Source organism: Canis lupus, chromosome 28 (assembly GCF_011100685.1).
Source record: "Canis lupus familiaris isolate Mischka breed German Shepherd chromosome 28, alternate assembly UU_Cfam_GSD_1.0, whole genome shotgun sequence".
NCBI lineage: Eukaryota > Metazoa > Chordata > Mammalia > Carnivora > Canidae > Canis > Canis lupus.
This window is the reverse complement of record NC_049249.1, coordinates 10,174,976-10,198,584: the sequence shown is the minus strand read 5'-3', so window position 1 is coordinate 10,198,584 and position 23,609 is coordinate 10,174,976. Positions and strand designations below refer to the sequence as shown.

The 23,609-nt window shown below is 44.9% G+C and overlaps 1 protein-coding gene across 3 annotated transcripts in view; it reads left to right on the top strand.

The window, feature by feature from the left end:
* The window catches only part of PIK3AP1 (phosphoinositide-3-kinase adaptor protein 1), a 118,957-nt gene that overhangs the window by 80,455 nt on the left and 14,893 nt on the right, over positions 1-23,609 (top strand). For all 3 annotated transcript variants that reach the window (XM_038578387.1, XM_038578386.1, XM_038578388.1), the window contains 6 exons: positions 4,263-4,358; positions 6,745-6,942; positions 10,025-10,093; positions 12,121-12,326; positions 16,123-16,195; positions 23,246-23,401. In XM_038578387.1, coding sequence (XP_038434315.1) covers positions 4,263-4,358; positions 6,745-6,942; positions 10,025-10,093; positions 12,121-12,326; positions 16,123-16,195; positions 23,246-23,401 — 798 coding nt within the window. The remainder of the gene's footprint in view (positions 1-4,262; positions 4,359-6,744; positions 6,943-10,024; positions 10,094-12,120; positions 12,327-16,122; positions 16,196-23,245; positions 23,402-23,609) is intronic.

The window sequence follows — 23,609 nt, the reverse complement described above, 5'->3', positions numbered from 1 at the left end:
GCCTGCTTCTCTCTTTCCTCCCCTGCTTGCTTGTGTTCTCTCTCATTATCTCTGTCTCTGTCTCTCTTGAATCAGTACAATCTTAAAAATAAAAAAAAAAAAGAATAGGGAGGGGCCATCTGGTTGGCACAGTTAGTTAAGCATCCAACCCTTGGTTTTGACTCAGGTCATGATCCCAGGGTTATGAGATTAAGCCCTGCATTGGGACTCTGCTCAGTGGGGAGTCTGATTAAGACTTTGTCTTCCTCTCCCTCTGTTCCTCCACTCTCTCTAAAATAAAGAAATAAATCTTAAAAGAAAAAAAATGATTAAGTATGAATTGAGTCCTTTTTTAAAAAAAACTGTTCTCTGCTTAGGACATTAGCTTAGGTATATAATTTAATAATAAAGACAATAGGAATAATAGTAGTAGCAGCTAGCATTTTTAGCACTTTCTCTGGGCTAGGCACCGTGCTAGGCATGTGGCCAGCTTCTCATTTAATACGCATGGCAAACCTCTGAGATATATATACTACTCTTATCACCATTTTACAGACAGGAAAAGAGAAGCTGAGAGGATTTAAACAACTTGACCCAAGATAATCATGGGCAAAGAGTTAAATGTAACAGCTATCATTTCCCCTTCTGCTTGAGAATTTGACCTTCGGTTGCCTTTCCAGCTCTGTTACCCTGGTAACCTGATAAGAGTCCGAATGTCAACTATGTTTCTAGGCAACATTGTCTATGATAAAAATGACCCCTAATTGGTTGGTAAATTGCATCTGGAACTGGGAGGAGCTATATGTGGACTCTAAGTACCTGAAAGGGACAGCACACTTTGGGCTTTCCTGAGAACAGTGACTGTCATGCTTGGAGGACTCTGGAAGTGTGCCTGAGGAGTTGCCATGAGAGTGCTACTCTTGTGGGCCATGAGGATGGCCTTTTCACTAGAGTGGCTCCTTCCATCTGCCTGACACAGATCTCATCTCCCTGCATGTAAGCTGCTGGACTTGGCACAAAGACTGCCCTCAAGGAGGAATGCTCCTGGGCCCTGTCCTGCTGGCCTGTGTCCTGCGTCCTCCTGAGTAGACTGGTGCCCTCAGTCATCTTGTGAGCCTGCATGATCAGGTGGATCTAATACAATCTGCTTGGTGTCAGACTGATGGGTGTTGAGATCCTCCAGCCAGGAGTGGAAGAATCAAAATTGATCCTAGTCCCAAGCCTCTCTTCACCCTTCCAAGCTCAAGGAGGAGAAATAACTCTACTAAGGTCCCAGGACTGATATTTAGCAGATCTAGTTAAGGTGTGTATGATTACAATATAGAAAGATCTGTTTGTCACAGGTAGGTCATTTTGCCCCACCTTGGTCATAGTACCCAATGTGCATGGCTCACAAGTGTCACTGGAAGGTGACTTGGTACATAGGTGGACAGGGGAGGTAGGTCATCCCTGGGGACTGTGCTTCTTTAGTTTTCCCATTGCATTTTCTTCTCTGCTTTTCAAATCTCCCCACATCCTCCAGTTCCCCCCTCCTTTTTCAAAAAGAAACAAAACCTTTATTTTGAACTGCTTTTAGATGAGAGGAAAGTTGCAGAAATGCTAGTGTTCCTGTATACTGTTCATCCAGGTTTCCCTGGTACTAGCGTCTTCTACAACCACAGCATAATTAGTAAAGCCGAATTAACATTGGTGTAGTACCAACACCTGACCTCTAGGCCTTGCTCCTGATGTCCTAGTTTTCCCTACCTCTGTAGGTGGGATGCTAGATGCTGATGGGATCTTAGATACTGAGCCTACAGAGGACTCCACAGCGCATGTGGTTATTTCTCCTCCAATTTGCAAAAGTCCCCCAGTCGTTCCTTGTCTTGAGTGCTGATCACCTATTTTCTAGAATGCCCCTCAATTTGTGTTTGTTATATGGTTTCTGTGGTTGGACTGAGGTTGTGAATTTTTGGCAAGAATACCGTAGAAATGGTGCTGTGATCTCCTCAGTGTGTTGTATCAAGGGATCCTGATTTATTTTTTAAAATGAAAACAACTCTGGGTATGTTTCAGAATCAGTTCCCTTATCTCTCTACAGTTTACATTATAGAATTCAGTGGTGACAGAAGAGGTTCCTCATTTGGAATCACAGAGCTTTGGACTAGAGAGTATCAAGCTTTGGACTATTGACTATAGTCAATGTAATGTCTCCACAATAAACTGAAAAGGTAGAAAAAAGGAATGGATTTTTCTTCTTTTTCAGGTGATACTTCAGGTAACACAAACATGATCTGAGCCCTGTATTTCTTTATATATTTTTTTCAGTAGATTAAAAATCTAAAGTATAAAAAGGTGAATGGTGAAAAGTCTTTCTCTAGTCCTTGTCCCTTATCTTTTTCGTGCTAGGAAACTGCTGATCTTAATTTCTTACATCTACTTCCAGGGCTTCTTTTTGTATATATAATCAAATACAAATATAGAATCTTATTCTCCCCTTCTTGGGGGCAATAGGTACTATATTGATTTTTCTAAAATATATTTGTTAAAGATTCTGATTAATCAAAAATATGTATTTCTTTTTCCTTTCATTGTTATTGTCTCAGATTTTTTTTAAAGTATGTATTATAGCCCCCTATGAATCCCCTCTGGAATCCAGTTGTCCCCCTTTCCCTCTCCAGAGGCAACCATTACCATGAATTCAACATTTATCCCTCCCAGCTTGTAATATTTTATAAGCCTTAAAACTTTATATAAACCATATCATACTGAAAAACATCAGTCTGTAACTTTTTCATTCAATATTCTTCATTCAATGATTTTTATTTTATGGTCATAAAATTTGTATTTAATTATCACAGGAATATGGAAGTTTGAAACAAGGTCCAGTAAGAGCTCTGCTATGTAATAATGTAATATCTGGTCCCTGGGAAGTTTAAAATCAGTCATTTTTTTTATAATTAAAAAAATCAATTAACTTGATAATTGACAAGTGAGCCACAATTTATTTTTTTAATATCCTGAAATTATTTTTGCTTTGAAAATCTAATTGTACATATTTGATCATAATTACCTGGATCTTTAAGAAAAGTGTTAATAAGGTTTTTCTCATTTATGAAAGCCAAAGAAGCCACTGTGGGTAATATGGAAGACAAAGAAATATATAAAATAGAAAATAAAATGTCCATATTCTACCCTACTTCAGAAATAGCTACTATATGCATTTTGACATATTTCTCTCTAGTTTTTTCTATGTATATACAAATATTTTGTTTCAAAACTAGGATTATATCACATGAAGTTTATTATCCTTAATACTACTTCATGACCATGACCTCTTTTCAGTGACTATTCTTGGGAAATGTGACATAGTTACAGAGAAATCTTCATACAAATCCACCAGATTTTATTTAGCTGGTTCCCAAAGATCAAAGTGATTAGGAAATGGCAAATCTATGTATATTGATTACATTCAAACGATTTTTTCTCAAAGTATACTATTCAACTTCAAACTATTTTGCCTAAGCAAATAAATCCTCAGTAATTATGTGATATGACATAGAGAATGCAATCTTTGATAATATCAAAGGTCTACTTTTAATGCAGGGTTGAAATATTGCTCCCAAAAAGCATACTTCAGAATCATAAAGTAATAGGGTACTGTTGGTTACTCAGGTTAGAGTAGAAGGTACTGTGCTAACTGAATGGTTTTCATACATGGTTTGGGTCTTTGTGGGTTTATGTTTAATAGTGAAAACCAAGTCAATATGCTTCCTCCTTATAAATAATCAAGTCCATGGGTGACCTAGAAATAGAGTTCTTGTTGCTATGTTGGTTGAGATGGCACTATATTGATTGAAGTGGCTCCAACATGTTCTTTTTAACTGTTGCATACTGTTCCATTGTTTGAGTAAGCCGCAGTATACCTATTCTTTGTTATTTTTGCTTCCAGTTGTTTTTTGGTTGTTATAAACAATGCTATAGTTATACACTTAAAAATTAAGCCCATTGTTTCAAATGCAGATGAGCATATCTACCTGTTGAGACCTGTGGTCTAGGAAAGGGCCTGAGGGTCATGAATGTTACTCTTCTTTATACCTCACACTTACAGGGAGTCCTTATTAAGTAATAGATAGTTGTTGGATGGATGGATGGATGGATGAATGCAAAGGAAGATGGATAGATTAATTAATTATTGAATTTCTTGGTCGTTTTGATTTGTCAAACCTTGTATATCCATCTGTATAATCTCCTTGCCTATGTGGAATAACAACATATAAACTCTTAGTCTCCTTTTCTTCTAGATGTCGAAATGCTTCAGGCCAGTGCATCTAATCCAATCCCTGGAGATGGTTTCTCTCGGACCAGTAAGGACTCCATGATTCGCAAGTTTTTAGAAGGTAATTTGCAACTGTGAACAGGAAGGCAAAAAGAGGGAAAGAGAAACAAATGTAAGACATTGCCTGTTTCCATATGATGGTTACTCCATTAAAGGAATGGACTGCCACATACCTGGCAGATAGCATGATTGAACACACTCCATCCCCGTGAGCTCCCCCATTGGCCTGTAAAAGTAGGCCAGGAGTTCCCACCACTGGAGCCACTCATCTGGATAACAAGCTGCCTTCGACAAGACCTGTTTTAAAATGCATATGTTTCTTTTGACTAAAATTTATTGAGTACTGACTAAGCAAAGTACTACTCTGGATGTTGGGCTGAAGGACACAGAGGAAAATAAGATGTGATCAGGGCCCTGGTGAGGGTGGAGAACATAGGGAAATATACACAAACATTGTTAAATTGAGCCTGTGCTGTGTCATGGTTAAGAACACAAACACTGATATGTAGTTCCCCCTTCAGTTGGCTGGAAAACCTTGGACAAATTCTTAACTCCTCTGGGCCTCAGTGTCCTCAGGTGAATGTTGTGAGAATTAAATGAATTATTGTCCAGTGGGCCTCAGAGCAGGGCTGGGCATAGAGCAAGCAATGAAGGCTTATGATTGTTGTCATTCTTCTCATTATTATTATCATTGAAGGTCAGAGAAGGAGGGTGTTAAATTGTGTGGCTAATTCCTTAACTCCGTCCAATCATTTATAATTAATGGGGGCCTGCCTGTTGATGAAGTAGGCATAGAAAGCAGGTGCTAAGAGGATGGAATTCAGGATGGAAGAAGTAGTTCTGACAGTGAAGAGGAAAGAAAAGTTCTAAGTAGTGGTAGATAAACCATAGCCTGGCTAGCTGCCTGTTTTTGTAAATGAAGTTTTCTTGGAACATTTTGTATCCATTCATTTAGTATTGTCTATGGCTGCTTCCACACTGTAAAAGCAGAATTAAGTTCTTGTGTGCATGGGGGTAGGCACCTTGGGAATCACTGTCACTGGTAGGGTAGCCAGCTGTTTACCCAGGACAACTCATTTTGTTGACATCAGACAAGCTTCTCCAGAACTACTCATGCCCTTGTACAAGATGTTCAAAGGTAAACAGGTGGGAGCTTCTTCACTAGTTGGAAACTTTCCTGAAGGCAGAGCCTCAGAACTTAGAGCCCTGGGATGAGTTGGGGCCCCCTGGTTGGTCAGTCCTCTGGACTCAGGATACAGAGAAGCCAAGAGCAGTCTCCCTGCAGCTCAGAAAAGATGCAACTAAAAATCTTCCAATAAATCACTGGATTGGAAATCCCATAGGAAGAAGGCCCAAGCATTATTCATTCCTGTATCTCAAACAGGTATTTAATAAAGATTTGTTGACTGCATGGTGCTGGGGAGAAGAAAGAAGTTAGAGGAGAACACCTACTATGTGTAGGCACTGGCTGCATTTCCTTTACCATCTCATTTTGTCTTCACAATACTCCTGTGAATAGGTCTCAGAGGGAAATCAGGTTCAGAGAGGTTATATAATGTGCCCAGGGTCACCACAGTTCACGTGTATGAGGAGCAATGGCATACAAAGTCAGGTCTGCTGAGATTCTCAAAGCCAAGGGGATACAACACTCAGGTCCCGGCACAGAATATTGCAGCCTGTCACCAGGAAAGAGGCAGTGAAAACCTTATGGCTGTGGGACCCCAAGGACAGATGAGGAGTTGATATGCTTCTGTCATAAATCTTTCTCATTGATGGAGAGCAGAGTGGGGGCAAAGGTTGCAAAAGAGTAGTAGAGCATGGAGGTTAAGAGCACAAATTCTGGAGTCAGCTTTCCTGGATGCCAGTCTGGCTCTAAGTAACTTTGGGCAAGTTATTTAAATCCCAAAGGGCCCAGTTTCTTCATTTGCAAAATGAGAATAATGATTGTAGTTATTCCACAATGTCATTATATAATCAAAGGAGGTAACTCAGGTAATATGCTTGGAATAGCACTTGCAACAAAGTCATTTTGATGCTGAAGATGAGGATGCTGGAACCTTTGGTGGTGAGGTCTCTGGCCACCCTCACGCTGCTGCCTGGGAACCTGGGGGTGGTTCCAAGTGTCCTTTGTCTTTGGGGGCTATGCTCTCTTTTCTATAGTTCCACTGGGATGAATAACTGAATCCTAGCAATACAACTAAGATGAGCCTAGTGCTCATTCCCTTTTGCTGCATTGATGGGCAGGCAAATGAAGGTTGCATCAGTGTTTTCTCAGTTGCTTCGCATGGGGTTCTCAGTAGATCATACAGGGGACAATATAGGAGAAGATCTTTGCCAAAAGACAGTACTGTACAAATAAGTTATGGTCCACTCTCTCTGCTCTTATGACTGTCAGTCACTGAGTTTGTTTAGCCACTGCTTTCAGGCACCTGTCTCTGTGTTTCTAGGTAACAGCATGGGAATGGCCAGTTTGGAGAGGGAGCTGCACCACAGTGGTCAGGAGGAAGATGTGTATCACACGGTGGATGATGATGAGGCCTTTCCTGTGGACCTGGCCAACAGGCCCCCCGTCCCCGTGCCTAGGCCAGAGGCCAATGCTTCTGGTACTCATCACCTGTCTGACAATGAACCATACATTTCTAAAGGCAAGTATGGCAGGGAGTGATGCTCAGCGAGGTCTTCAGGCTTCTCAGCCAGAAGTCCCTGGATTCTCTTAACTTCTGAACCATTGCTCAGAGACTATCCCCTTCTGAATGGTCTCTAACCAGCCCCAGGAGATGGTGTTAGAGCTCAGGGCAGATTTTGGAGCTGGCTCACAGGCCATGATCAGAATTCAGTTCTGGCTTTCCTGGATGCTATGAAAGCATTCTGAAGACAGGGAGGTAAACAAGGTTTACCTCTACTCCAAATGGCAAAAACCCTCATAAATTTTTATCTCCTTAAACTATTGTTATTATTGATTTTTTAATAGCTAACATTTATTGAAATCTACCAAGAGTACTCTATTTGGAACGTGTCATTTAATATTTACATTAATGTTTTAGGTAAGGGCTGTTATCCTCCCCAATGTACAGATGAAGAAAACCGAGACTTACAGAGGTCACTATTACCACGTAGCAGAGTCAGGATTTGAACTCAGGGTGCCCAACTCCACAGTCCCAGCTTTCTACCACTATGTTAGGATGTCTGCCTACCTACACTAATACAAATTGGTGAGAGTTGGGTTTGACTTCTTCACAGGGATCCCTGGAAAATCAAGTAGATACTGATGCGTTGTCAGTTTTGCTCTTTTAGGACTTGATTGTATTAATAGGATTCCAAGTACTATAAGAGCTAAGAATTGCCAGATCTGTGCATCTGACCTCCATTCCATTTTTTTTTTTTTTTTTTAAATTTTTATTTATTTTTGATAGTCACAGAGAGAGAGAGAGGCAGAGACATAGGCAGTGGGAGAAGCAGGCTCCATGCACCGGGAGCCCGATGTGGGATTTGATCCCGGGTCTCCAGGATCGCGCCCTGGGCCAAAGGCAGGCGCCAAACCGCTGCGCCACCCAGGGATCCCCCTCCATTCCATTTTTAATAGTATAAAAAGGTGTGGAAGGTATGACAAAAGGAGATCACAAATTGGGGAAGATAGCCCTCAACCAGAATCCCAGGTACAGGGCGACCAGTTAAATATGAATTTCAGACCAATGGCAAGTAATTTCTGTTCCAAATACCATTTTAAAAAAAGATTTTATTTATTTATCCATGAGGGACATACAGAGAGAGAGAGGCAGAGCCACAGGCAGAGGGAGAAGCAGGCTCCTTGCAGGGAGCCCGATGTGGGACTTAATCCTGGAACTCCAGGATCATGCCCTGGACCGAAGGCAGGCACCAAATCGCTGAGCCGCCCAGGGATCCCTGCATTTTTTTTTTTTTTTTTTTACAATTTTGGTTTTGGTTTGTTAAACCTGGCAACCCTAAACTGGGTAGAAATACAGTTGAGGGACATTTTGTAGCCAGGTGTTCTCCGTGATTGCAGTTTGCCATTCCCTTGGGTAACATCTCCTTTGGCATGTGCAGCAGTCACTATTGGTGCTCTCCCTACATCCCCCTAGCTCTTTATATTTCTGTGCCTCCTGGTTGGATTATGCCTATCAGGACATGTGTGTCTTAGTCTGACTGCTTTCTCTGGTAGCTGGAGCCCCATCTGCCTTAGCAAGTCAGGCTGGAAGAGTTGAGGGGATTAACACCCCTGAGCCCTGGAATCTAGTGACTGATAGATTGGTGGCTGAGTACCCCAGCATCCTTGCCCTTCTGCTGGGAGAACTCTGAGGTGTGTGTTCTACATTGCTTTCCAGAGTTCCCTAGCTTGCCCATCCTGGTAACTTACTGGATACCCACCCTGTATTGTTTTATCCACTTCCCTGTCTCACCTCCATCACTCTCCACATCGACTCTTTGCACCTGGATCCTTGTCCTCAGGTCTGCTTCTAAGTGAACCCAAAAGAAGAAGCATGTGAATATATATTGATAATTCCTAAACGGTATGAGGGGAGGAGAGAGTGTTACTGGTATGGCTCATTGTGGGAGCTGGGACAGGGGCACAGGTGATTCTTAATGCTCCCTGAAGGACTTGGCTAGGCAGCTAGGGAAGCAAAGGAAAGAGAGGCAGTGGTTGGAGGCCAGAACCCCTGGGTTTGTGCCCTAGCCTTTGTACTTCCCAGCCGTACAGCCTGGGACATGAGGTCAGTCATTTCATACTCTTTAGCTTTCCTTTCCTCATCTGTAAAATGGGTACAATAGTGATACATGTAGACATCTATGCATCTATCATAATCCTACCTAATATACTGGGTCAGAGCCTGATTGTGAGGATCAGATGGGAGGATACATTTATAAACTGTAGAGCACCACGCAGGTATTGCTCATGTTAACTAGCATGTCAAAGTACTACTGTGCTATTGGCATCCATCTCAAGGTTTGGCTAACATTGAGAGCTTGTTTGTGCCAGATACTATTCCAAACACTTTCCACGTATTAACTCATGTAATCATCACAACAACCATTGAGGAAGGTGCTGTTATCATCACCATTCTATAGATAAGAAAACTGAGACCAAGACAGGCCAAGACTCTTATCCAAGATCACATGGTGCCTAAGTGGCAAAGCCAGGATATGAATCCAGGGAACCTTAATCACTATGCTTTCCTACCACCAAGGGAACATTTGTCATGTCTCCATTTTTCTTTTTAGCTTTTGTGGGTCTGTTGCTCACTGACTGACTTCATCTAAGTCCCTATAGAGCCGTGCACGCATTCTATCTGCTCCACTGCTCCGTGTTTTGTCTTGTTGACATGTTAAGTGGCACTTCCTTTTATTCTCAAGCTTCGGGGTGTTCCATAGCCAGTTTAGGGTATTCCAGGGTCCAGCTCGCATCCTCGTTCACATTACTCTTTTCTTTAATGATTCATCATGTCCTCTGGCTGGCTTTGGCTTTCTGGCTTTGAGACCTAGTCTGTTTGGGCTGTTTTTCTTCCATGATCCCTCTAGCTTTGGCACCTTAGTTGCCTCTGACTGGAGTTTTGATTTACAGACCTGAATATGGTGGTCCAAAATGTGATCCATCATTTCCATTTTTATATACAATTTTGGCAATTTTTTCAGTAAATATATAAAACATTATAAAGCCCTTTAGAAAGAAATCTGATTTGGCTTTTACCTATAATATTCTTTATCTCATAGTTTTTGCAGAAAAAAGTCAAGAGCGGCCTGGGAATTTTTATGTTTCCTCAGAGAGCATCAGGAAAAAAGGTAAGCCACACATCCTCAGCTTTCTTTTGTTTGACCTGAACATCTGGGTGGTAGAAGTGTTCCTGCTTCAGTGATTTTCATGATTTTCTTTCTATCTTTTTAAATATTTTATTTATTTATTTATTTGAGAGACAGAGAGAGTGCATGCATGAATCGGGAGTTGGGCAGGGGGAGAAGCAGACTCCCTACAGAACAGGGAGCCAGCTGTGGGACTCAACCCTGAGACTCCAGGATCATGACCTGAGCCAAAGGCAGACGCTTAACCAACTGAGCCATCCAGGCACCCCTGCTTCAGTGATTTTCCGGTGTAACAACCCCTTAGCATTGAAATACAGAGAGATCCAGGGGATACCATAGGTGGTGCTGTAATGATGGTAAAGGCGGAGGAGAAAAGATTGGGTTGCCCTAGAATAGTGTACAAATTAATCATACTGAGAATGTGAACACACTAGAATGTGTCTGTGAGAGCACACAAAAGCACAGTGTAAATAGTGAGATTGGTGCCAACAGGATGAAAGTGGGCAGCCTGGCACCAAGGCTTTACCTAAGGATACAGCCCTATCTTGCTATTTACCTACCCTATCTGTACCAGCTAAACTACACTTTCATTCAGCTTTTATTTAAGAGACATTTTGCTTGCATTTTTCTTCTTTTCTTTTCCTCCTCAAAAGACTTTTTGAGGAAGTATGAGGCGATAAGTACTCCTTTTTTCTTGGTCAACTTCCTTGTGTTAAACAGAGGCATTCAGTATTATTCTGTTGATTCTTTTGAAAAGGAGAAATGACACCATCTAAGCTTTTTGAAGGACTTAGGTTGTAAGAGTGGAATTGATTGGCTTAATGCATTTTGTTTTCTCCCCACACCCCATCTTCCAGCACAATTAAAGACAGCCTTGAGGAGGGCAAACCTGGGAGAAAGGTTTGTGGGTGTGTATAGACAGATGAGTGAGTGGTTGGGAAGAATGACAGATGAACTTCTTTGAAGTCATCTCTCTTTTTCCTTCTTGCTCTCCCCCTGAATCACAATGTCCAGATGGGGTCCTGCTAGAGAAATTTAAAGATAGTCCTATATGAAATGAGCAATAAAATGTTGAGTTGTCCTCATAAGCCCCGGTGGCCCCATCACATCTGCAAGTAGCTCATTCTTCACAGAACCTAGTGGAGTCACAGCCTGGAGAAAGAGGGGTTGCCTTCATATTTCCTTAGAATCTCCAAAGCAGAGAACCATGAATTTGTAGTGTGGAGGAAAGGTTGGCAGAGGAACAACCCAAGGAGAGCTACTTGGGACATAGCACCTAATTTATACCTGGTGACATTGGAGATAGATCAGGTTCCATTGACATCCCAGTCTTCTCAAGCATTTCATGTCCATGGGTCCATAGTCATTGTGCCCATGCTGCTCGGAGGCAGGGAGGATAGTGAGGGCTGGAGTATGTTGGGAAAAGCATCCTACCTAGAATTTCCTGTATTTTCTTTCCTGGGAGTAGATTTTAATCTAAAGCAGTAGTTCTTAGTTGGAGGTGATTTCTCCTCTCCCTTCATTGCCTCCCAGAGGATACTTGGCAACGTCTGGGATGTTTTTGGATGTTGCAGCTGAGGTAGGGGATGCTGTTGGCATCTAGTGGGTAGAGGCCAGGGATGAGGCGACACATCCTACAGTATACAAGATAGCCCTCCAACAACAGAGAACTCTCCAGTCCAAGGTGTCAATAGTGTCTAAGTTGAGAAATGCTAGTCTCATGGCTTCTCAATAATTCAGGTTTGGGGGATTCTGTTAACTTGTTCAGTGGATGCTGTTCATGCCTCCTAAAATGTTGCGGCCTTGTCTACTTTAATGTAACAGGCTTTGAAATGATTCGCTGCTTCCCTCTCTGATTTGATGTCATACGTCCCCATTCTCAGTTCTGCATGTAATTGTTCTTCTGAGGCATGTTCTCTTGAATCCATGACCAGCCTCATTAACCCCACTCATCTGCCTGCCCTCCCCAGTTGGGGTGCTGTCACACTGAGTTTTGCCATCCTTTCCAGAGCCTCTCGTCAGACCTTGGAGGGACAGGCCCCAGTCGAGTATATATGACCCTTTCGCTGGAATGAAAACGCCTGGCCAGCGGCAGCTGATTACCCTCCAGGAGCAGGTGAAGTTGGGCATCGTTAATGTAGACGAGGCTGTGCTCCACTTCAAAGAGTGGCAGCTCAACCAGAAGAAGCGGTCTGAGTCCTTTCGCTTCCAGCAGGTAACCCGCTCTGTATGGTTTGTTTCATGTCCATTTCTGCACTGGGCAGAGTGGAGGGCTGGGTCCGTGCTAGCTTGTGTGCTGCTGTAGCTGAGTGCGTATGGCCAGCCTGTGACTGGGTTTTGAGTGTCATTGTGAACCAGTGTGTGTGTCTGTCACCTGTAGTCTGTAACCAACCATACAGACCCTGGCTGAGAGCAGGATGGCTATGCTGGCTGTTGTGAGGCTAGAGATCAGGAACAAAGACTCAACTGTCAATCCTGATTTTTCTACTGCCACTTCCCTCTGCATGTGGCCCTATACTTTTGCTTCCCAGCTTTTTTCTTTTCAGAGCCATTCTCTCTAATCCTAGTGCCAACACTCCCACAGAACTATCACACCTTTGAACTCACAGGACTTGGACTGTTCCCAAGAAATATGATTAAGACAGCAGAACAAGTCACAGACATAAAACCACCCAAGTTAGAGCATAACTCTCACACAAACTGCATTTCTATAGGCATGAATACAGACACAAAGGCAAAGGTCAGGAGAGGCCGCCTCATGGCCATCCCAAGGGTGGCCACTCAGAAGACTGGCATGGGCAGATGGTACTCCTAGAGGAGACTCTTGTTTTGTATTGTTTTAAGATTTTATTTATTTATTCATGAGAGACACACAAAGAGAGGTAGAGACATGGGCAGAGGGAGAAGCAGGCTCCCTGTGGGAAGCCTAATGCAGGACTCGATCCCAGGACCCTGGGATCATGCCTTGAGCCAAAGACAGACACTCAAACACTGAGCCACCCAGGCATCCTTTGTTTTGTTTTAAAGATTTTTATTTATTTGAGAGAGAGAGAGAGAGAGAGAGAGAGAGAGAGAGCATGACCTAGGGGAGGGACAAAGGCAGAGGGAGAAGCAGGCTCCACTGAGCAGGGAGCCTGACATGAGGCTCCATCCCAGGACCCTGGGACCACGAGCTGAGCTGGAGGCAGACACTTAACTGAACCACCTGAGTACCCAAGACTTCTGTTATTTTTGTAAGAATCTATAACTCCATACGTGTAGTCCATGTGTAATTTAAAGCAACCCAAAGAACTCAAACTTGACCTTAGGAAGTGTATTCCTGGTCCAACTTCTTTATATTAGAAAGAAGTTGTGCCTAGGGTATTAGGAGATGTGTCTAAGACCACTTATCTAGTAAGTGGAAAGAAAGGCAGGACCAGAATGGTTGCTTTTTTCTCTCCACTTCCCCATGGTATTTCCTAGAAGGTATGTATTCTAACCTCTGCTCTCAGAGGACCTGGCATACATGCTCTTGAGGGTGGAGGCAGCGGGAGCAGCACCTACCTACCGCTGAGATGGGAATCTTGTCTCCCTAGAGTGGGAATAGGTGTGACAAGTGGGGAAGTGAGTCATCAGGCACCATTTGTCCAGCTGGGCCCGCAGTCTACTGACAATGCCCTGTGTTGAATGGACCTGATTTCTTCTGCTGCTCACAGCAGGCATGCAAGACAAGTACCCTTGTTCCCATTTTACAGAATAATGAGGCTTGGAGAGAGGTAGAGAGGCAGAGTCAGGATTCAGATGAGCCTTTTCTCACGCCAGAGCCTGTGCTCCCTTCATGACCCTTTCTGCCTTCTTAGTGCTTTCTAAAATGGTCCCCCACTCTGCTGGCCTGCCTCCTCCCTCCTGGGGATCGTCTGATGGGTGGGATGGCACTCTGTAGGGTCCTCCTCATTCAGGAGATGCAGGGAAGCTGCAGTCCTGCTGGGACAGCCTGATTCTGGGCAAACAACAGTTTTGTTTCTCCTGGCCAGGTCACACGCCCACGTAGCATGGTAGTGAAGAGTGCCAGGGCTCCGGGGCAGGCAGCCCAAGTTACATCCTTGTTCTGTCACTTGGGGCTGGATGACCTGGGCCTCCCTGTCTGTCTGTGTCCCATCTCAAATGTGAAGGGAGAACACTGGACAGTGTCAACCCTGTAAAGGAGTTGGCATGCCTGGCACCTGGTAAACGTATAACAAATGTCAGCTGTCCATCTCTATCTGTATCCAAGAGGCTTCTCCTGTGGTCCAGAACTCTTGGGTATGGCAGACAAATGGGGTTCATATTTGACAGGGTAGAGAATTCCAGCCTAGGAGAGCTGATGCCACTATGTGCCGGGAGAGCCTCTTGGCATTTCTAGAGCATCCCCCACCCAGAGACCGGTGGGTGTGAAGACCGTTCCCTGGGCTGCCCTATCTTCCATGCCTCTGTCCACTTCCCTGCCTCTTTTACCTCCCCTCCTGTGAATGGGCACCACCCAGGCTCCCTTCAGGTCCTCTGGGCAGGTGACTTTTTTTTTTTTTTTAAGATTTTATTTATTTATTTGACAGAGAGAGAGAGAGAACAAGCAGGGGGAGTGGCAGGCAGAGGTAGAGGGAGAAGCAGACTCCCCACTGAATAGGGAGCCCCACATGGTGCTCAATCCCAGGACCCTGAACCAAAGGCAGATGCTTAACAGACTGAGCCACCCAGGCGCCCAAGGGTGCAGGTGACTCTTGAGTCCATGTTCCCTTTCCCATTCCACCTTTGCAGCCACCAGCTAGGTGTGTCCTGCTGAGATGCCCACGACCCCCAGCAAGTTCAGCAACAATCCATATCTAGAGGCTGCTTCCCTTTCCCGGCTCCCTATTTCTATACACTGTTATCTTCTGGACACCGAGGTTCAGACTTTACCTCCCTTGGGCTCTTCTCCTTCACAACCCTGTATCCAGTCAGCTGCTGTCTTGCCTGGTCCTGGTCTGTGACACTCTTCCTCTTGCATCTGCTCCTTCCTTTCCATTGCCCCAATGCCAACTTCTGTGCCTCTCATCTGGCCTCCCACAAAGTCTCTAGGTAGATCTCTTTGCTGCCAGCTCCTGTCGCCTCCACACTGTCAGACTTGAAAGCTATGTCTGGCCCACGCCTTCCAGTGTTTCCCTGCTTCGTCCTGGACCCAGCTCAGCCTCAGCTCTAGTCACGGCTCAGACACCCCTCCCAGTCTGGCCTCCCATGACTCTCTCATGGGACCCTTCTCATTGTCTAGACCTTAGTCCCTGGGGCATTTTCTCTAGGATGTTCAAACACTTTGAGGTAGTTGTTACTGACTAAAATAGGAACAAATTTCAACATTTGTTGAATGACTGTAATAGGCCCAACTGCACGGTTTCAGAAAAGTAGAAGGCCTGCTGTATTGCCTCTTGAGAGTGCACAGTCTCTCTGGAGAGACAAGACACATACACCCAAAGCCACACAGCTGCACAGATGCACTGGGCAATGCTGCATAGCTCATGCCAGATGGCAGGTGTAGTCACTAAGGACTGGAGCAGGCTGGAGAGGTTTAAGAGGGAAGTTGGATCTGGACCCAGACCTGGAACAGACTCATGGAGAGGAATCGTTGCCTCTCACGGTTGGAAGAATGGTATGAAAACAGAGTCTCAGAGGCAGATCCTGTCCATGGAGTGTGTGTGAGCATGGAAGGGACTGGCTTGGCTAAAGGAGTCTATAAGGAGGAGGGTGGTGGTGCCAAGGCTGGGAAGAGCGTGGAGCTAGGAGCCAGAGAGGAGGGGAGACTCTTTGTTGTAGAAAGGGTGTCTTCTCTTCAGGTACAACTTCTAAGAGTACTTGAATGTCTCTGGGGACTGATTGTGAATGCATTCAGCCTCATTTGCATGCTGGAGATGTTATTACAATGACATGTATCTTGCAGACAGCATAAAATCAGGAAGAAACTCTATTGCCCAGAGGGTATATTTCTGGTATATACTTTTAAAATTAACTAAATTTTTTTCCAGGAAAATCTTAAACGGCTAAGAGACAGCATTACCCGAAGACAGAGAGAGAAGCAAAAATCAGGAAAGCAGGCAGGTATGTAGCTTCTTGGGGGTGCTGCATTGTGGGGGACTGCCATGATTTGTTGTCCCTAACTCTTCTTTCTGCAGTGGCCTGAGTGGGCAGAGTGCTTGCCTGGTGCCTGTCACCCTGTTTACAGATCTGAGTACCCCACTGTACTATGATGTTCTTTTGGGCAATGGCTTTGTCTTGTCTATTTTTTTTTTTTTTTTTTTTTTTTTTTTGAGAAAGAGAGACAGCATATGCAGGGGGTGGGGGGCCCAATAGGGAGAGGGAGAGACAATTCTAAGCAGGCTCCATGCTTAATGCAGAGCCCGGTGGGGAGCTTGATCTTACAACTAAGATCATGACCTGAGCCGAAACCAAGAGTCAGATGCTTAACCAACTGAGCCACCCAGGTGCCCTTGTCTTGTTTATTCTGTGTCTCCAGTACCTGCCACATAAGACATGCCAACAAATGAATAAATGGATTGATTTCTGCATTCCCCCCATCCTCTCACGCACAGAGAATGACAAAACTTTTCCCCCAGGTACCTGACCCTTCCCTTGGCATTTAGGAAGACATGTTTTTTGAAGAGAGAAAGGAAAAAAACCCCTCATTCACATAGTATCTGTTTCTGATTGAAGCAGGGAATTGCATCATTGGTGTCCACACCATACAGTGCCTCAGAAGGCAGGCCTCAGGTGTAGCAGGGCCCTTGCCATGTGTAGTAGGGGTCCAGTAGCAGGGCCATGCATTCTGATTGTGTACACTGAAGACCAGGCTTCTCGACACCACTACCCCAGAGCAGTGATGGGCATTTGCCTATATTGCATATTCTTACTGAGAGCCTCTGGAATGGTGAGTCTCAGTGATTTATTTTGGCTAGTCTATACCAAGTAGAGCTGGCAATAAAAGGCTTTCAGAAGCTCTCAGAGCTTGAGTAGAGCCCTATTAAATAAAGGACTAAGAACGTGTATAACTTCCACAGTCTATCTCCAGCTGCTATCAATAACCTGACTTCTCATGACCCTGGCCAGGCAGGTAACACCCCAGTCTTTGAAAATGACATATTCCTGCCACAGGCCCCTTGCTCATACCTTTTCTTTCTCACCTATATGAAAACTCCTGGGCTGCAAAACCCAGCTCTGTAGCCCCTGCTTGGTGAGGCCATCCTGGGCCACTCTAGGCCACTGTACCCTTTCCCCACTTGAGCATTTATAAGACCTACTGTCCCTTCCATTCATCTGGCACTTCTCTTTTGCTACCTCTGATTGCTATCATTTCAATCCTGTATTCAAACCATCAGAAATTCCCAATTCCCAGAGGTTCTGCCTCCAAAATGCATTTTAAATATGATCGTTTCTGACTCTCTTCATGCCACAGCTGCAGGTAAGCTGCCATCATCTCTTCCTGGATGAATGAAGAGCCTCTTCAATCATTTCCCCGTGTTTACTCTCACTTTTCTACAGTTAATCCTCCAAACTGGGGATCCCTGGGTGGCGCAGCGGTTTGGCACCTGACTTTGGCCCAGGGTGCGATCCTGGAGACCCGGGATCGAATCCCACGTCGGGCTCCCAGTGCATGGAGCCTGCTTCTCCCTCTGCCTATGTCTCCGCTTCTCTCTCTCTCTCTGTGTGTGTGTGTGTGTGTGTGACTATCATAAATAAAAATTAAAAAAAAATTTTTAAAAATCCTCCAAACTGTAGCCAATGACCTTTTAAAAATAAAAAATCAGGGGCAGCCCCGTGGTGCAGCGGTTTAGCACCACCTGCAGCCTGGGGTGTGATCCTGGAGACCCGGGATCGAATCCCACGTCAGGCTCCCTGCATGGAGCCTGCTTCTCCCTCTGCCTGTGTCTCTGCCTCTCTCTCTCTCTGTGTCTAAATAAATAAATAAATAAATAAATAAATCTTTTAAAAAATTTTAAAAATAAAAAATCAGATCCTGCTAGTCCCTTGCTCAAAACCCTCCAGGCGCTCTTGTTCCACCCAGAGTAGAGTCACACTCTCCACTGTGGCCTGAGAGTCCTATGCGATCTCACCCCTGAGCCCACTTCTACTTTCCCCTTTAACCCCATGCTCTAGTTCCAAAGGACTCCTTTTTTGTTGCTCTAACAAGTCAAGAGCAGCCCTCCCCAGGCACTTTGCACTTGTCCACCCTCCACTTTTCCCACATCTTCACTGACTGGCTGTTTTTCAGAGTTTGGCTCTAAGTTCTCCTCAGAGAGGCCTTCTCTACATTCTCTCCAGAGCAGCCCTCCAGCACTCACTGTGCCTTTGCTCACCCTCTTTTCACATATCACAGACTGGAAGCATATCATGTGCCTGTTCTCATGATTATCTTCTGGCCCATTCCCTCACTGTCACTGCCATAAACTCCATGAGGGCAGAGCTTGTCTGTTCTGGGTTCTGCTGAATCCCCAGCATGTAGGACAGTACATTGATTGGGCTCAAGAAATCTCTATTGGAATAAAATGTTTGGTAACACCATTCATTCATTCTATAAACACTTAACTGAGTATCAGACTCTCTGTCAGGGATAGAGACCCATAAGGCATGATCTTCACCACTGGGTAGTTTATGAGTTAGTCTTTTATTTGTGTAGGTCTGAATTTTCCCAGCTAGAGTCTGCTCCACAATGCCTAGCACAGTATTTTGCAGATGGTACTAGCCTGGTGAATGTCAATGATTTTGACCTTTTGGGAAAAGAGGCGTACAGAGGTTATAACCATGGCAGAAGGTCAGAAAGGTCATTCTAAGATGTCTGCTTGAGTTACTAGTTTTTAAATGTATGCTTCCACTACTCAAGCTCACACTTGTTTGCCCTCCTGGCTGAAGAGAGGAGAAACAAGAGAAGGCAGAAAATCTGGTTCAAGATCTAAGTAGTGATCTTAGGGTCAGACAATAGGTTCTAGGTGAGAAAAGGGATGAGGTGCTTTTAAAAATTAGAACACATGAACCCAAAGATAAAGGCCTTGACTGAATGAAACATTTCACGCTTTTACACACAGGCAGCCTCGAAAAAGCTGTGATTTGTTGGTGTGTGAGGTGTTTGAGGGCCAGAGTGTTATAATGTTGGAATCATGAGTTCTGGGCAGCTGGCACTCCAGAACTGAGCCCACTGGGTGTCATCACACCTTTACCACCCAATCAGATGTTGAAGCAAGGCACACACACACAGGCCAAGGAGTAAAGGGGAATAGGCATGGGTCCGGGGCCATCGGGGTTGGGTCAAGTTCCTAGCCACTGCTCACTCCTAACTAGTGAGGAACCATGGACAAGATAAATCCCCCAACCACAGTCCTCATCTGCAAAGGGGCACAAATAAAAGTGCCTACCTCATTAGGGTTTCTATGAGGACTGAACAAGTTAGGGTATACCTGGGGCCTTGCGCAGTGCCTGGCACATGGAAGCACTCTAAAAACCACCTGTATAGAAGCTGGTGTCCTCTCAGGCAGGGCTTCCCACGGTGTGTGCACTTGGGCTGGAACTTTCCATCCCAGGTCCAGCCCTAGAATGCTGGATTTTGTAACATTATACAGAGTTCGCCCAAAGCTAGTCAGGCTCTGAATAAGTGATACTCACCTGTATCTGTACTCTACATGACAATGGTCATGTCTACATTTTTTTCAAAGGAACATTGGTTAAATGCCCTTGATTCCCTTCCCCTCTCCTCTTCAAGAAGACCCCCTGACTAGGAATTTTATGGGGGAGGTGTTAAGTATTTTTACTTTTTACATTAGGGGTCTTAATTAATGTCATAACTATTAGATGATTAAGCCATATCTAATTTTTTTTGAGATTTTATTTATTTATTCATGAGAGATACAGAGAGGTAGAGAGAGAGAGGCAGAGACATAAGCAGAGGGGGAGAAGCAGGCTCCATGCAGGGAGCCCGATGTGGGACTCGATCCTAGGTCTCCAGGATCAGGCCCTGGGCTGAAGGTGGCGCTAAACCGCTGAGCCACCGGGGCTGCCCCAGCCATATCTAATTTGACACTAAACAAGGGGACAACAGGCAATCCACCCATCAGCCCCAAGAGTTTCCTTTCATTTTCATAAAAAAAGAAAAAGAAAAAGAAAAAAGAAAAATAAAAAGAAAGAAAAAAAGATTTATTTATTTATTTTAGAGAGAGAGAATGCAGGGGCAAGAGGCACAGGGAGAGGTAGAAAGAGTCCCAAGCAGACTCTGTGGTCAACACGAAGCCTGATACAGGGCTCAATCTCACAACCCTAAGGTCAGACCTGAGCTGAAACCAAGAGTCGAATGCTTAACTGACTGCCACCCAGACGCCCCTCATTTTTGTTATTTATTGTGGTAAATAAATAACATAAAATTTATCATTGGGCCTCACTCAATTGTATATTTAGTGACATACTAACGTGTGATTGTCTGTTTCACACTGAGTAAGCTTCAGTGGTGCTTCTGTGTGCTTATGGGGAGTAAAGAGTAGGCACTGGGCATGGGGTAGGGGAGAGCAGGGGAAGAGATTAGGATTGTGTCAGGGTTTAAGGCAACCTACTCTGCTTTGACCATTGCAGCTCCTTCAAAAAAAAAAGAAGAAAAATATATTTTCCACATTGAATTTCTGTTTTTACCAGAGGAAATAACTCTGCTTCCCCCTCACCCCCACAAAAACAAAAAACAAACAAACAAACAAAAAACAGAAAAGAAAAGCATTTAGAAACCATTGACACAGGGTAACATTAATCTGTAGGAACATTAGGGTTGACAAATGGCATTTCTGCATAGAGGACCTTTTCTAGGAACAGAGCCCATTCTAAACGTAAGGGCTGACTCTGTTTATTTAGAAAGCTCATTTGTGTTAGAAAAGAAAAATGATGACTATTTTTCTTTAATTTGGGTTAGAACACCAAGGATAAGTAATAAGTAAGATTCTGTTCATAATAACTTGCTAGTCTTTCTTCAGTCTTGGGGAATTATTTTGTCCTGCTGGTACAGAACGCTGATGGTTCTGAAGGACATCAGAGGGCCTGTCATGGCCCATAACTTGTTAGACACCCCCAAGGAAGACAGTCCATATTTGTGTTCTGAGTGTGTCTGGGGCATGTCTGGGGCTCGTCTGGGGCAGGACAGGGAGGAGCAGGCTGGGTCCCAGGCAGCCTGGGCTCCAATCCCTCCAATCCAATCAGAGTCACTTTACGGTCCAGGACAGTCCCCTTAACCACTCTGTGCCTCAGTTTCCTCATCCATGGTTACACCTGATTTACCAACTGCATGGGGAAGAAGTGAAGTTCAGAGGAGGTATGATGACCCATGGGGACACGCTCTGGGAAATGTACCATGCAATATAATGCTGATCACCATTCCTGGCATTGTTTCTTTCTTCCAGGAATATCAGGATTTTGTAGACATTTAGACTGGCTCTACTTGATTTTTTTGAACTTCTGACTCTCAAATTTTTTTCCTATGTATTTTACTTTCCTTCCTCATAGAACTGGTTGAGGGTAGAAAATTGCCACATTAAAGTGAATTAAGCAGATAGGAACCTCCCTTTAAGAGTGTGTTGTTAAAAAAAAAAAGGGGGAGTGGTCAAAACTGAGGGGGAAAAAAAGGATGCCACCTGCTTGGGCTCTAAGATACTCTGGGCCTGTACCCACATGCAGGTATGGCTGGCTGGTCTCTGCCCAAGTAGTTCTAGGCTCAGGTGGCAATTGCACTGCTCAGTTGAAGCAAGGAGAGCGTGAGAATGTGAGAGAGATCCGTGTCACACAGAGACCTAGAAAGCTGGTTTAATCCTAGAGCCAAACACTGCTCTTGGAACCTGCCTCCAGGGTGAGGTACGTGTGAGGTCCATGTAAACCACAGTCCAACTTTGTAACCTCCTCTGTGTGGAGTATTTCCCATAGGCTCTGTCCACCCTGTGCTCAAACTTCCTCTCTCCTATAGCTGTTCACCCATTTGCCTTCACCTCTGGCTTTGCCAGCAGAGCTACCTCTGCTCCTGGACTCCCTGAACTTCTGGCCATACCCATCCCACAGAAGAGGAGAGGCGGAGGAGGAAGTAGTACCATTAAGATAAGAACATGCCACCCAAAAGTACACGGAGCTTGCACCTCTCCCAAAGGCCCTGCCCCCAGGGCTTGGGCATGTTCAGGGCACCAAGGGAGCCCCGTGACACGAGCCCACCTGGTGTTCACACTTCCCTCTAGGAGAGAGTGGGCATGGGAACCCACAGATACTTTGTTCTGTTCATCAGCAAGAATTGTTTTTTGCTCAGAGAACCCAGGGGTGGAGATCTAGGGAGGACGAAAGACCAACTAGTGGGCAGGACTAAGTCAGTAAAGAGACCAGTTTAATGCTGTGCAAAACAAAGAAATAATTTGTTTCTAAGTCTGCCAGGTCCAAAGCCACTGAGCAGCCTTGCAAGTCTCAAAATCTTTTATGGGGCTGATGGACCTCCTTTCATTAGTTTCTGGGTTGTTGCTGCCAGTTGTAGACCACGCCCCCAGACCACATTTGTTGAGGGATGCAGAGGTAGTATAAATAGTGGTTAGGAGCCTGGCCTCTGGAGCCTGGGTTCAAATCCCAGCTGTTCCACGTACCAGCTGTGTGCTACTTCTCCGTAATAAGTTTTTCTTGGGAATGATGATAATGGTATTTATTTCATGGGTGTGGGGAAGCTCACGGAACTCTGCCTGGTACACAGGATGAGCAGTTATTCAGATCAACAGTGTTCCTGAGTACCACTCTGGAAGGGAAGTAATTCATGTCCCATAGCTGCGGAGTGGCAGAGCTGTGGCCCCAGACCTTTCCCTAATTGTGGGCTTGCCTGGAATGGAAGCATTTGTCTGGCTTTCTCACATGCCTTGACCTCCCTCCTCTCTCACACAGCGATGGCCACACAGGAGTCTGTGGAGTTTCAGTGTTGAATTGGGCAGGACCCCCACCCTCTCCCCACCCTCTTCTCCTCTCCCCTCCCTTCCCCTCCCCTCCCATCCTCTCCTCTCTCCTCCCCTCCCTGCCAGGCACCCTCCAGATTCAGCCCAGGGAGGCAGGTGGAGATTGAGCAGCTGGGCAGTCTGGTGCCTTGACGTTTATCTCTCTTTCCTCTAATTCCAGATTTGGAGATCACGGTCCCAATTCGGCACTCACAGCACCCGCCCGGGAAGGTGGAGTTTGGAGTCTATGAAAGCGGCCCCAGGAAAAGCGTCTTCCCCCCAAGAACAGAGTTGAGGCGAGGAGACTGGAAAAGCGATAGTACCTCCAGCACAGCAAGTGAGCAGGGGAGGAGCGTGCCTCTACATCTGCATTCCAGCTGGCGCCTGTGGGCTTTGCCAACAATTTCATACTGAGAGCCCAGCAGATCCTCCATTGGAGCCTGATCTGTATTTAAGGGGGTATAAGAAATGGGGGACGTTTAGCCTGAGTTTGCCTTTCTTCAGAGGGCCAGAGATCCTTTACATCAATATCCCCTGAAGCCGAT